Source organism: Rhineura floridana, chromosome 2, assembly GCF_030035675.1.
Source record: "Rhineura floridana isolate rRhiFlo1 chromosome 2, rRhiFlo1.hap2, whole genome shotgun sequence".
In the NCBI taxonomy this organism is placed as follows: Eukaryota; Metazoa; Chordata; class Lepidosauria; order Squamata; family Rhineuridae; genus Rhineura; species Rhineura floridana.
Genome location: NC_084481.1, coordinates 166,763,742 through 166,778,651, shown reverse-complemented (window position 1 = coordinate 166,778,651; position 14,910 = coordinate 166,763,742). Strand labels below are relative to the sequence as shown.

The following is a 14,910-nucleotide window of genomic DNA, read 5'->3' as shown; positions in this document are numbered from 1 at the left end:
AAAGCAGTCTCCTAAAAACTCCCAGTACCCTTCACAAACTATACTTCCCAGGATTCTCTGGGGGAAGCCATGATGTTGAAATAAAGATCTGGTGTGGCCCCCTGATTAGCCAAGCCAAAAGGCTGTAAGTCTGGCTTTTAGAACACTGACAATTGGCTCTTACTGAGCATGCCTGCACTTATAATTGACTTCAATGTTGTTGTTGTTATGTGCCTTCAAGTCGATTTCAACTTATGGCAACCCTATGAATCAGTTCAGATCTTGTAAGTTCAGGTCTGTGGCTTCCTTTATGGAATCAATCCATCTCATCTGGCCTTCCTCTTTTTCTATTCCCTTCTGTTTTTCCCAGCATTATGTTATTTTCTAGTGAATCATGTCTTCTCATGATGTGTCCAAAGTATGATTACCTCAGTTTCATCATTTTGGCTTCTAGTGATAGTTCTGGTTTAATTTGTTCTAACACCCAATTATTTGTCTTTTTCGCAGTCCATAATATGCGCAATGCTCTCCTCCAACACCACATTTCAAATGATTTTTCTCTTATCCGCTTTTTTCAGTCCAACTTTCACATCCATACATACAGATCGGGAATACCATGGTCTGAATGGTCCTGACTTTGGTGTTCAGCGATACATCTTTGCATTTGAGGATCTGTTCTAGTTCTTTCATAGCTACCCTCCCCAGTCCCAGCCTTCTTCTGATATCTTGACTATTGCCTCAATTTTGGTTAATGATTGTGCCAAGGTATTGATAATCCTTGACAAGTTCAATGTCCTCATTGTCAACTTTAGAGTTACATAAATCTTCTGTTGTCATTACTTTAGTCTTCTTGACATTCAGCTGTAATCCTGCTTTTGTGTTTCCTCTTTAACTTTCATCAGCATTCATTTCAAATCATTACTGGTTTCTGCTGAGAGTATGGTATTTTCTGCATATCTTAAATTATTGATATTTCTCCCTCCAATCTTCATACCTCCTTCTTCTTGGTCCAATCCTGCTTTCCATATGATATGTTCTGCGTATAAATTAAACAAATAGGGTGATAAACTAAACCTGTGTCATACCCTTTCCGATTGGGAACCAATCGGTTTCTCCATATTCTGTCCTTACAGTAGCCTCTTGTCCAGAGTATAGGTTGCGCATCAGGACAATCAGATGCTGTGGCAACCCCATTTCTTTTAAAGCATTCCATATTTTTTCATGATCTACACAGTCAAAGTCTTTGCTGTAATCTATAAAGCACAGAGTGATTTCCTTCTGAAATTCCTTGGTCTGTTCCATTATCCAACATATGTGTGTGATATGATCTCTAGTGCCTCTTCCCTTTCTAAATCCAGCTTGGACGTCTGGCATTTCTTGCTCCATATATGGTAAGAGCGTTTGCTGTAGAATCTTGAGCTTTACTTTACTTGCATGGGATATTAAGGCAATAGTTTGATAATTACTGCATTCCCTGGGATCCCCTTTCTTTGGAATTGGGATGTATATTGAATGCTTCCAGTCTGCGGGCCATTGTTTTTCTTAAATTAATTAAAAATCAACCAGCCTTTTTTTTTAACTTTTAAACTGCAGAAGATGAAGGTCAGAGTATGGGGTAAGGTCAATAATAGGATTACAGGTACTCTGTGAACATGGCTGATTTGTAATTAATTTCAACAAATTATAAGACCACTGATAGAAAAAAAGGCCAACTGGGGTCTGGATTTTTTTTCTCTTGTTTTACACTTTGAACTTGATTCTCTCTGAGTGTTTTGTGTATCGTTTGAAAACTTAGGGAGTTCTTAAGCAAGCGTTTCTGAGTTCAGAACTATAAGTTTTGTACGGTTTTGTTTTGAAATGGGGGTATTTTCAATTTAACATTGCGGAATGTGAAAAATCCATGCTGGCTATAGTATTCAGCTACTCTTGTGGCTGTATAATTTAAGAGATACAGAGGCAATGTTGTTAGAAACCTTATCTCAAACACATTCTCCTATATAGATAAATGAGCTGACAAGTACATACACACACAATCATTACATCTTTTAAAAATGAGTTTGCATTTTGTTTTACCTTGGTAGTGGAGAATGTAACCTCACCTTTCTTCCAAGGAAAATTGAACATCCAGTTCTGCCCTTTTCTCCTTGGAAGAATCAGACAAAATGTAAGTGAGCTGAATATCAAGAATGTTCACCAGCTCCATGTCTACTCCTGGCCTCTCCTTACTGTGCTAAGTCAACATTCTATACGGTTCGAGAATGTATATCAATGTTAACTGAAATATGTTAACTCATAAAATTGATCAAGTATACCTACTGACCACCACTTAGATGTGCACAGCTTAATTAACTCTTTTCTGCAACCTGATGAAATGCCACTCAAGTTCTTTGACATGCAACATTTATGCAGTGTGAAAAGTAGATTATCAATTGACCAGAGATCATTTTCTACATGGTACTGAACATGACAATAAACCAGATATACAGTTTTTCAATTATTCCCCTCGTGCAAACAATTATTACCCATGTATGAATGATAAAATTGCCCCAACCTTATTATGACCTCCACCCTTCTTCCGCAACCATCTATTTTAAGAATACATATATATGAGAGTAAGACACACAGCATAGTGCTATGGTATCTGGTTTCAAGTTATCTTTCATGGATGATGCTTTGAGTCTTACACTGTAAGAGGTGCACATTAGGGATGAGCAAGAAGTTAAATTCAGTTCACATTTAAGGCCAAATTTATGAAATCCACACTTTCCAAAAACAATGAGAACCAAAACACAGCCATCCTTCGAAGTCTGAACTTATCCTAATTTTGCAATGCAGTTCTCCAACCAAGCAGTGTTTACAAAAATGCATCTATGTGGGGAAAGTGTGCACACAATGAATACGTTGGTGAAAATAACATACAAAATGCATTATATTAGGATAATTTGCTTGCAAAAAATGTGTATACAAAAATGTATTTATTAGGAGAAATTTGCACTAAAATGCTTAAGAATTTTCAAGAAGATTTTTTTTAAATTCACAAATTACTGCAGAAATATGGAGAAACAAATTTATGACTAGAAAAATGAGAAACTGAGAGAACAGATCATTCTGGAGGATCCTTCAATGCTCTGGAGATTTTCAGGGGTGCTAGGGGATCAGCAAAAATTGCTTCCTTCCCTTCCGTTTGCAGGTGCCAGGTGTGCTCTTTCCATAAGGGGATCTCTGTGATGGGAAAGTTGGATTCAAACCAGTAACCAGCCCAAAGCCACACACTGTGTTCCTCATAGCTAAGTTTGAATGCAGGTCTCCCTGCCTTTTAGTCTGACACCATCCACTGCACCACACTGTCTCATCTGGCTCACATGAAAGTGTAACCACTTACAGTGCAAAATGTTTCATTGCACTTGTCCAAATATAACATGAGCTACCATACTATGATCTGTAGGCATTCAGATCCTGGGCTGTAGAGGGAGTCTGGAAAAATATAGCTGTGTACCACCAATACTAAAGCTGAACAAATGTTCTCATGGCCATTGTTATTTTCATTTGAAAACTAAAAACCTTAAGAGTTTCAGATGAATTTTGCTCTTATTTTTAATTAGTCCAATAATCAATAGCCCAACAATCAATATGTGGCAAGTACATGAAGGAATCACATTGGTTGCTCATTTGCTTCTGGCCCAAATAAAAGGTGGTGGTGCTCGCTTATAAAGCCCTAAATGGTTTGGGACCCAAATACTTGAATTATCACCTCTTCCCTATAACCGCCCTGCGGGTGTCTTAAGATTTTTTGGAGGAGCTCTTTCTCCGTATTACATTATATATCAACACAAGACAGGACCTTCTCTGCAGCAGCACCTGTTTATAGAATGCCCTCCCCTTGGAAGTGTACTCGGCACCAACATTGTTTTCTTTTTTGGCAAAAGGTTAAGAAGGTTAAGACATATTCCTTTGTTCAGGTATTTTAAGTGTTCAAAGCACTGCTCTGTTGTTTTATCTGCTCCTATATGTATTGAGGTATTTTATAGGTTTATTATTGTGTATTTTTTAAATTTTATTTATATGTACCCTGCCCTGACAACTATATAGATGAAGGCCAGATTAGAATTATGTGGGGGGTTTCCAGATTAGAATTGTTTAAATAAATTAACTAGTAAACAAATAAGTAAACCATATGATCAAACATCTAATTGTTGTAGGACCCTGCATGTGCAAAGGTCATCCAGCTTTCTTCTATGGGAAATACTCCATGTTTACATAGATATTTCTCAATTTTCATATCAAACATTTCCTTCTTACAGACGAGAATGGAAACTTCAGTTATCTTTGCATATAAAATTATTGCCTATATGACAAAAGGCCCAATTTTTTATAGTAGGGACAATGAAGTCATTCTACACTCCATTTTGGATATGAATTGGACTACAATTGCCATCATCTGCAGGCAGCTTAACCAATGGTCGGAGATGATGGGAGCTGCAGACATGAGAACTGCATCTGACCAGTAGGCCGTATTGCTATCTCTCCCACCTCTGCTTATTGTTGGGTCTTGCTAAGCCCCTTTCAATGTGCTATCTTGTGGAACACTTTGCATAGAGCTCTGCAGGTACCTGCAAGTCCCCTTCTGGCTGAGCCAGGTTTTTACCTGTTCCACACCTGACATCATAATATGACATTTGGTGTGTGGCAGGTGGATGCAGCTTGGCTGAAATGGCCTCATGGTCCAAATGTGAAAGCCTGGCCAGCCTATTTAAGCCCACAGGCCGAAGGTTCCTCATTCCTGTTGTAGATCAACTATATCTGGGACCCAAGGTTGAAGAACACTGATTTGCACACCTGCAAGGAAGCTGGCTTTCCAGTATATGCATTGCATATTTCTACTGCCACAGCAAAACTAAGAAGCAAGGTCTCACCTGGGAATTTAATGCAAATGTATGATTCAAAATCTCCCCTGGGACAATATTCCCTGTATCAAAAGTAATGGAAGTAGCATGATTGCTTAGGCTGCTCAGCACAATGTCTCTGTTATAGAAGGTTAATTCCAGGATATTCTGCAAAGAGTGAATAAGAAAGAGCTTACTTTAACAACATCAAAGAAATGAACGTCTAACACCACAGGTAATAATGGTTCTATCTCTTAAACTGAGGCCTATCTGACTTATTTCTGTCCTTTGTATGAAACTTTCCTTTGCTTGAAACTCAGGTCCAACCTATGTGTTGCAAATAGTATTAATCTAGCATGCTATTTTTTAAACCAACTACAGTTTTTTCTGCCAAAATTTCTCCCTGCTGCTTTTTGAAAAACTCCTTCACCATACTAGTCTTCTGCTCCAGAATGTAGGTATACTTTGGTTGAGAGAGAGTTCATATGCTACCAAGTAATTGCATAAGTTTGGAACACATACCAATATTTACACATAGCTGCTTCACGATGCACTGAACTCACCCAGTTTACCAGTCTGGTCATGTTTTTTGGCCCTAACACAAATCTCTCTCTCTCTCTCTCTCTCTCTCTCTCTCTCTCTCTCTCTCTCTCACACACACACACACACACACACACACATTTTGTAAGAAGGACTTTGAATGCATCAAAGTTCCTCCCAAACAGAAGGAAACTTTACTTCTCTATATTGGTGAAAGGGTCTGTGGCCATGATTCTAGAGTAATTGTGAGCTGCTAGTTGCATATAACTGGTAGCCCCAGATGGAGATATTAAGAAAAGATACCCAGCTTGTTCTGTCAGGCCAAGGTGAGAATTGGGGCATATATACCATCCACATGAGGTGCATTTGCAATGCATCCATGTTGGCAACATATGTAGAAGTCTGCTTCACTTACTGGATCAGGAAATGTATTTACGCATCTGTTACACATGCGTACTGAGAGCATTGAGGGAATAAATATTGGGGTCAGCAAATTATGGGGTTAGCTAAAGGGCAAGTCCTTCGAGCAAAGTTGTTTGGTATTCACCTCATCCAGGTATAGGACAACCTTTCACCATTAGGTCTCCTTTTAACTTAAAAGTTATGCAAAAGAGGAAATTTCAGCAGGATGCACTTTCTTGTCATAGTCATTTTTAGTAGTTTGAAAAGTGAAACTTGCCAAAATACTCTCATCTGTACAAAACTGTTGCAGCAGCTGAGGAGCCCAACTGTTGAAAGGCTCTTCTTCTCTGATCTAAATACTAGTTGCAATGATGAAGACCAAGCTTACCTTTACAGCACCATGGATTTTGTATTCAAAGATTTCATTCCACTCTGGATCACTGGAGTTATAGACAACTGGGGTTCTTTTTACCAATGGAAATGCTGTAGGAAGTTTCAGTGCCACGTAACAGTCTGCTTTAGATACTAGTCAGAAGAATATACTAGAATCAAGAAAAAACTTTTAAAAACCCACTGGTTTTCCTCATAATTCACAGTCTCCTCCAACTATGTAGCTATATGAGAATGAGAATCATTGACAATGTGGGAGGGGGGAATCTTCCCACAAACTCTTGAAAACAAAAGGAGCCTCTCTTGGATTTCATTTTGTGCTCGATTCTTGATGTACAAAATGTACATGGACTGCATCCATTATGAAGAGTGTACGTGCATGGAATTAATCTTTCCCCTTTAAAATACTTGCAAGCAGCAACTGGCAAAGGAGAACTGAGGCTCTGCTCATTTGTATTTTCAAGGGAGAAGTTGTGAAATTCAACAGACATGTAGCATTCTTAACCATTAGATATGCCAAGGCCTCTACTTCCAGGGTCATTAAAAATATAACAGAAACAAAGTCAGGTGATAATCAGCTTTGAAAATAGGGATCAGTTTCAAGTTGTCTTTGCTAACATGGGGTGTAATTTCAAAGGAAATTAGTCACACAAATCAGGCAGGTCTAAAAGTTTTACTGATTTCAGTAAGACTTAAATTGGGCTAACTTCCTCTGGATCCAGCCTAATATTCCTTCTTATTAACATATAGTATCTAGCCTAGGCAGGGTTGAGAGTATACAAGTGCTGTGCAGGAAACACAGAATGTCTTAGTGGGCATAGGATTCCACTTCCTGTGAAATTCAGACTTCATTTTTCATCATCTAGCCCAGCGGTTCCCAAACTTTCCCCCCAACGGACCACTTGAAAATTGCTGAGGTCCTTGAACCACTTAATGATTTTTCTGCCTGTTGTAGCAGTTCTAATGTACTGTACTAGATGCTGTATGAATTTTAATCTATCTTTATTGCTTCTTTTATTTCTCATATAAGGTATTTTACTATATTTCATAGAACTCAAAGTGTCATACAAAAAATAAAAGAACCAATAAAAATCAATATGAATATTTAATGTGGTGGATGTGCTGTCTCCCACTTTCAACCACAAATCTACAGTCATGCCACGGACCACCTGAATGACCACAGCTTGGGAATCCCTGCTGTAGCCCTGATGACTGTTTATAAGGACAATGCCTGCTGAAATCTCAGATGCCAAGCAAGGTTTCCCAGTGGCTGGAGGCAGGGCTTCAGTGTCATTAAACGGCAGAAGTACAGAAAATACAACAAATTATTAAAATTTACTCCATTTGCACAGGCCTCAAAAACGTAGTTTTCTTGGCAAGGCATTTGGATTGCCTGTGGGCACAGTTTATTTGATATTTTTTAGCACACTCCTGCTTCATGTGCTGGAGGTTTGTAGGAATCTTGATGGTATAAGCTAACTTAAGAATTGCAGGTGAATCTTAGCCATCTCACTCCTGTACAAATTTATTAAAAAGCATGCTAGAGGGTCATAGCAGAGTGATAGGACTTTATTTTGCAAAGTATGTCCTTTAGTGATAGGACTTTATTATGCAAAGTATGTGTTTTAGGTCTAATCCTTCACATCTCCAGTTTAAAAAGGATCAGATAGTAGGTGATGTGAAAGGCCCATGCCTGAGACCCTGGAGAGCTACCAGTCAGTATAGACAATGCTAGGCAAACAGTCTGATATATAAGGAAGTTTTCAATGTTAGTTAAAAATTGCCTATTTGCTTATAGATAATTCTTCTTCCAAGAATAAAGGACCACTAGAACATTCATTGCTATATATTCACAGCTGAACATCATATTAAATATTAGACAGGCGCCATCTCTGTTATCTTTTTGGCGCCTATTGAAGACCTTCCTCTTTCAACAAGCCTTTTAAAGTGAGACCTTATCCCAGTCTGTGTCTGTGTTGGAATTGCTTTTTAATATGTTTTTAAAACCTTTTTTTAAAAAACTAGTATATTTTTAACTTTTTTTTAAGATGTCTTGGAAGCTTTTAAAAAATATATTTTTAAAGATGTTTTGTTTTAATGTATTTTAAAGTCTGTTTTCATGATGTTTCATGATGTTTTTAGTGCTTTTGTTTGCCGCCCTGGGCTCCTGCTGGAAGGACGGGATATAAATCAAATAATAAATAAATAAATATTCCATGAATCAGACTGTTCAGCTGAAAACTGCTGAAATCTCATATAAAAGTGTTGAGTGAAAGCCAGTTTTAGCATGCTCAGAGAAGACTAATTGAAATCACTGGTGTTAAATAACGCATGCCCATTATTTTCAGTGGGTTTACTCTGAGTGTAATTTTTTGAATATCATCCAACAGCTTTCAAATTTTGTAAATACGTAAAACATATGACGCTGATGCCTTCTTTACTTTATGTGAGTCTTTAAGTTCTTAGAAAGAAACAGGCGGTCATTCAGTGGAATCCGTGAGCTTAAGTATCCACTTCTGTGTTGGATGGTTGATCATTTTGTATTGGAAGACACCAGAAAATGCAATCTGGTTCTTTTCACAACAGCATGCCCTAGACTAGTATGTTTTGCTAAATCTATTCTAGGCAAGCACTGATCTTTTTGTCACTTTTAATATTCTAAAAATAAAGCCTCTCCAAGTACAAATTTAGTAATAAGCCTTGAAATCACTGGGTTTTTTCCTTCCTTACGCGACTTCCTTGTAAGTTTTTTAAAAAATCAAAAATCGCACATCACAAGAAGTATAGAGCTCCATTTCACTAAAGGCAACAACTGGCAGAGCTTGGAAGTAACTAGCTACAAATAACGAGTTACTTGTAATTTATTACTTTTTTTGAGTAACAAGTGGGTAACTTCACTATATTTTGCTGGTAAAAGAACGAGTAGTAACTTCATTACTTTTGAGCTGTAACTGTAACGTTTCCAGAGTTACTTTTGGGAGTTACGGGGGGGGGACCAGGGGAAGTCTTCTGCTCCTCTGATTTGTGGATAAAAATCATGTGCTTCAAATTGTGCAGCGTCACTCTTCCCTCTTGCTCTATGGGTGCTTAGGAGGTGACAAGAGAGGAGGTGGAGAGCAAGACGGGGTGGAGAAAACAATTGTTTAAAAATGGACAGGAGTGGAGGGAGAAAAGAGCCAGAGGTCAAGGAGGCAGCAGAAAAATGGACATGAAGAATTGGCTGCGGAGGCGAGAGATGTGTGTGTGTGTGTGTGTGTGTGTGTGTGTGTGTGTGTATGATGCAAAGCTCAAGGTGACTTCTGCCTCCCTCCCCACCTCTCCTCTCTTACCAGCGGAGAGAGACACAGGGCTTCACGGTAAGGGGCAGGCAGAAGTTGCAGCAGCAAGCAGCCAGGGTCCTAAAGAGCTGCTAATTCCAGTTTTATTTCCTGCCCTTCCTTTCTTCTGAGGAAGATATTCCCTGGAAGCTCTTTGGTGCAAATCCTCCTCCCCATGGCAAATGCAAAGAGTTTCAAACAGGCACTTGTTAAAAATGATTGTATAGCTGACTTACAGTACAGTATATACAAGTCTACTCAGAAGTAAGTCTCTTTATGTTTAATGGAGCTTACTTCCATTTGTAGAGGGGGGAGAAAAATATGACCTTTTATAGTACAAAGATGCATCAATCTGGTTAAGGCAAGTAAAATTTGATGCATGTAATACAAGGACTAACCTGCAATCCTGTACTTGTCTACTCAGAAGTAAGTTCCATTGGGTTTAATGGGACTTACTCCCAGGCAGGTGTGTATTGTGTACAGACTTACCTGGGAGTCCCATTGAACCCAATAAACCTTACTTCTGAGTAGACATGTATTGCATTGCAGTCTTAGTTTCCTTCTTTCCCATTTTAATTCTGCCTTCTGTATCTTCACAACAGCCGTGTGAGGTAGGTTAGGCTGAGAGTTAGGGACGGGCCCAAGGCAATAAATAAGCAAAAACAATGATGAGTAAAAATTTAAAATGTGAAAATGCTCATGCTGTATTTTTGTCACTCTTTGTCAAGGCTTTGTGTGTGGGTTTTTATGTCTACTGTCTCATAACTTCTTTTTGCCTGACAATGTCATATTTCATACTGTTACAATGGTCTTTTTTTAAAAACAAATTGCCCAAATTCTGTGGTTGCTTTTTTTAAACTTGAGTTCTTTGCATGGTTTAGGGGTGGCATTGCAGGAGATCAGGCTCTTATGGACAGCTGTAGGGCAGGTAGAAATTAAATGGAGTAAGCCTTTTTGTATGAAAATACAATTATGGGGAAAGCGTCACCTGTTAACATTTTATCTGTCGACATCTTATTACATGTTGTGCCCCCCTCCCCAGATTTATTTTTGATTTGTGAATGCCATGACCACTGCCATTCCCTCCCCCCATTTATCTTTGCAACAACCCTGTGAGGTAGCTTAGGCTGAGACAATATATGTACTTAAGCGCTAGTTGTAGTTGGTACAGCATTAATAAAGTATAGCCCCTGAAATGCTGAAATGTATTCTGGTGGAATCCAGTCCTATATTTCTACTCCAAATTAAGCCTCATTGAGTTAAATGGACAAGTATATAGGATTGCAGATTAATTTTTACCCTCTGAAAGGAATGCACTGTCAGACATAGAATTTAAGGGACATACTTTTCTGGATGTGTTTGAAACAGATGGGTGGGTGGGAAGGGAGTTGTGTTAATCTAATTGGGTTTTCAACATAGTGCCCTCCAGATGTTGTTGGACTACAACTCCCATCAGTCTCAGATAACATACCAACACTGAAGTTGGTTTCTGGTTCCCAGTTCCTTATTTGCTTGAAAGTTAACACTAAAAAAACAAGTTCACAGCTATAATAACTCCAAGGCAAAGTTAACACATCTCTGAACCCCAAAATATATGTTGGGGTACCCCATATCATATATCGCTGTGATATGGGGACTCTCCCTGTCAAGAATAACAATAAATGTATTCAATAAAAATTATCAGGCTTCTGAAATGCTCATAAATGTGTAATGATGTCATAAAATCATAAAAAAATAAGTAACTGGGTGTGCTCACCCCACAATCTGTTCTGAGCCAGGACAACTCATACACCCCAGGGAAGGGAAGGGTGTCCTTTACGAGATGCCAGTGTGTCCCGCATGGCCTAGAGCTTTGCTAGGTGCAGGGCAGGGATAAGGGTATATATGCACAACCCAAAGAGACAAAAATATGCAGAAAACAATAAGAAACTGGGGGTGCCCACCCAAAAATCTGCACTGTGCCAGGCAGTAGTGTAGTGGCAAATTCAGAAGTGCAGGGTCTCTTCATTATAGTCTCAGCCACAGCCAGACCCCCCTCCCTCCTTAGTTTGCTCCTGGATTGAGAATGAGGTCCTTGTTAATGCCTTCTCCCACAACAACTGATGTCCCTAGGAGACTATCAGTATGAAAGGGGAGAATATTAGCTACTGAAAAGAGTCTTCTCAGTGGCTGACTCACCTGCTTTCACTCTGATTGGCTCCAATCAGCAAGAAAGGGCAAGGAAGCATATTAGAAGACTCTTCTCAGTGGCTAACACACTCCCCTTTCATGTTGATCAGCTCATATGAGGCTGGAGACATTAGGGACCATGCTCCCAAAAAAGTAAGGGGTCTAGGATTCCCTGAGCCCCTGGACAACTACACCCCTGCTGCCAGGACAAATCATACATCCCAGGAAGGGGGAGGGTGGCCTCTACAAGATGCCAGTACTTCCTACCTGGCCTATAGTTTCTGCTGGGTGCAGGGCACTCATAAGGATATGGCTTGCATAATATAAGGACACCAAGTACATTAATTTGTGTATCATGTTCAAAAACTTACATAAATCTAGACCATGGATATTTCTGGCTCTGAGGACTTTTACTGTGAGGTTATAATAAGGATGGGTCTCATGCTGAAACAATAAAGAACAAGATTAATTTTAACTGGGGGGAAAACAGTGTGTTAGGGAACTATACAAAAATTAGGTGCTTGATAACTAGCAAGTGGGTATGTTAACCTGGCAGCTAATGTGCACCATCACTAATTATTGTGCACACTCGACCTAACAAAATAATAGACAACAAGCAGTTAAAAATAATGGAATAAACTGAGAACATCAGTTCAGCTAAGTATCAACAACTCAGCTTTGCCATGTGAAATTTATGCTCCTTTTGTAGTGTATTGGCCCTCCAGGCTTGCCATACCAGGAACTGCTGAGTGAAATACTGCAATTTCCCAAACCTTGAGAAGCTGCATGATCGCCTGGTCTGTGGGTTGCATGATGAGGGCCTGCAAAAGTGTCTGTTTGCAAAAGGACAGCTCACGTTCAAGACTGCATTAGAGAAAGCTCTGGCTACAGAGGCAGCAGCAGAAGTGTGCTTGGCAAGACCCTGTTCAGAAACCCAGCTGGCTAAAGACAGGGGCGTCACTACTGGGGTGCAGAGGGTGTGGCCCGCACCCAGGTGTCACCATGAAGGGGGTGACACCCAGAGCCGCCCCATGCCGTTGCCCGGCAAGGCTGCTTCAACTCCTCCTCGGAGGTGGGCGGGCGGGCGAGACCGGGAGCAGCGTCGGCGGGGTGAGGGAGGCGTGCCAGCGTTCCCAGGCATTCTCCGGCTGGGTGCCCCTCCGGCGCGCGCCCTCCCAGGGGCATGGATGGCACGCAAGCCCAGCCATGTCATCCATGCCCCTGGGAGGGCACGCACCGGAGGTCCGCACCCCCCCACACTCCCGCTAGTGATGCCGCTGGCTAAAGATTCAAATCAACAACTTCTAGAGATCCACAGGCTGCAGTGCAAATGCTCATCAACCAGAGTAGGTGCTGCAGGACCTCCGAGATCCAGACAAGTTTCTCCAGTGAAATGTAAGAGCTGTGGCGGATCCCATGAATGGCATGCCTGCCGTTTCAGAGGTGCACAGTGTCGGTATTGTCAAAAAGTTCGGCATACTGAGCGAGTATGCCCAGCCAAAGCAGAAGTGCAGTGGAAAGGAAAACACCATCAAAGACACAAAGCAGTATCACACACACTGTACAGAAGTTTTCCACATATGACAACTCAGAGGAGGTGATTAACCACATCAAGCCAGGGTTGCAGTACTTCACCAGTGTGAGGAAGGTGAAGGTGACAGTCACCATCCAGGGCATTCCATGCACCATGGAAGTTGATTCGGGCTCAGGTTATATTATCATCTCATTGGAAACCTACCAGCAAATAATTCCTTGTGGGGCCTCACAAATTGTCCCTTTCCATTCCAAACTTACTGATTACCAGGAAAATCAGGTTCCAGTAAAGGGTGTCTTGAAGTTGAGGTGCATTACCAAACTTTCCATGGAACTTTACAGTTATTAGTTGCTTAAGGGCATCGCACCAGTCTCCTTGGCTTAGACTGGTTTGAGCCATTGGGCATTGCTTTCACGGGAGTCCACCAGATTGGTGAATCATTATGGGATAGTATCCTAAATGATTTCAAAGCTGTTTTTGATAAAGGTCTTGGAAAATATAAGGGGCCTCCTATTTCATTGTTCTTGGATCCTACTGTGGCCCCCATCCGTATGAAACCCCATCGTGTTCTGTCTGCACTGCGAGCAAAGGTTGATGCTGAACTTGATTGCCTCATAGAGCAAGGCATCTTGGAGCCAGTGACACACCCTACATGGGAGACACCCATTGTCACTCCTTTGAAGGCCAATGGTAACATCCACATTTGTGGTGACTACAAGTGCACTATCAATAAAGCCCTGCATCAGCATCCATATCCAATCCCAGTGGTGAGTCATTTTTTGGCATCACTTTCACAAGGAAAAGTTTTTGCAAAGTTTGACCTGGCCCATGCCTATCAGCAACTGTCTGTGGATGATGCTACTGCCAATGCTCAGACTATCACCATTCAACGTGGAGCATTCAGAGTAAAACACCTCCAGTTTGGTGTTGCTGTGGCCCCTAGAATATTTCAGAGCTTAATAGAGGACATTCTCAAAGGAGTACCAGGTGCCATACCGTATTTTGATGATGTCTTGGTTGCCGGCAACTCTATTGCTGAACTTGCCTCACGGGTGTGGGATGTACTGCACCATTTTGCTGTTGCTGGTCTGTGGGTCAAGCATGAAAAATGTGTATTTGGTGTTTCCCAAATTGAATTCCTTGGCTACAGTTGATGCCACTGGCATTTGGCCTACCCCAGAAAAATTTAAAGCAATTCATGAATCTCCAGTACCCCGTAATAAACAGGAACTCCAAGCCTTCTTGGGACTCTTGAATTTCTATCATGCCTTCTTGAAACATAAGGCTACAGTGGCAGAACCATTGCATCGCCTTCTTGACAAGCAAGTTGCATGGCAGTGGACAGCCCGGCATGATAAGTCTTTCCATGATGTAAAACACCTGTTATCGTCTGACAGTGTCTTGGTACACTATGATGAATGGAAGCCCTTGATTCTCACGTGTGATGCATCTCCATATGCTATTGGAGTTGTCCTGAACCGCCAACTTGAGGACTCTCGTGAGGTGCCTATCGCTTTCTACTCCAGAACAATGTCTTCAACAGAACGGAATTATGCCCAAATTGATAAGGAGGCCCTGGCTATTGTGGCTAGCGTAAAAAAAATTCCATGACTATATCTATGGTCGACCATTCACCATTGCTACTGACCACAAGCCATTATTGGGATTGTTTGCCCCTAACCAGCGGACACCTCAA

At 40.8% G+C, this 14,910-nt stretch overlaps 1 protein-coding gene across 1 annotated transcript; it reads right to left on the bottom strand.

Moving 5' to 3' along the window:
* Positions 1 to 2,074: 2,074 nt before the first annotated feature.
* On the bottom strand, positions 2,075 to 13,613 carry LOC133378012 (cytosolic phospholipase A2 zeta-like). The gene is made up of 5 exons (XM_061612797.1): positions 13,482 to 13,613; positions 12,052 to 12,124; positions 6,193 to 6,329; positions 4,893 to 5,030; positions 2,075 to 2,122 (listed from the first exon to the last, which is right to left on the bottom strand). Exons 1-5 carry the CDS (start codon positions 13,611 to 13,613, stop codon positions 2,075 to 2,077), a joined length of 528 nt encoding a protein of 175 aa, XP_061468781.1.
* Positions 13,614 to 14,910: the final 1,297 nt, after the last annotated feature.

Coding starts and splice junctions, on each gene's coding strand:
- LOC133378012 (XM_061612797.1), bottom strand. CDS start 13,613: ATGGCTCAAACCAGTCTAAGCCAAGGAGACTGGTGCGATGCCCTTAAG. Junction 12,125..13,481: donor ACTGGAACCTGATTTTCCTG/GTAATCAGTAAG, acceptor TTATTGTTTCAG/CATGAGACCCATCCTTATTA. Junction 5,031..6,192: donor AAATCCATGGTGCTGTAAAG/GTAAGCTTGGTC, acceptor CACTCTTTGCAG/AATATCCTGGAATTAACCTT.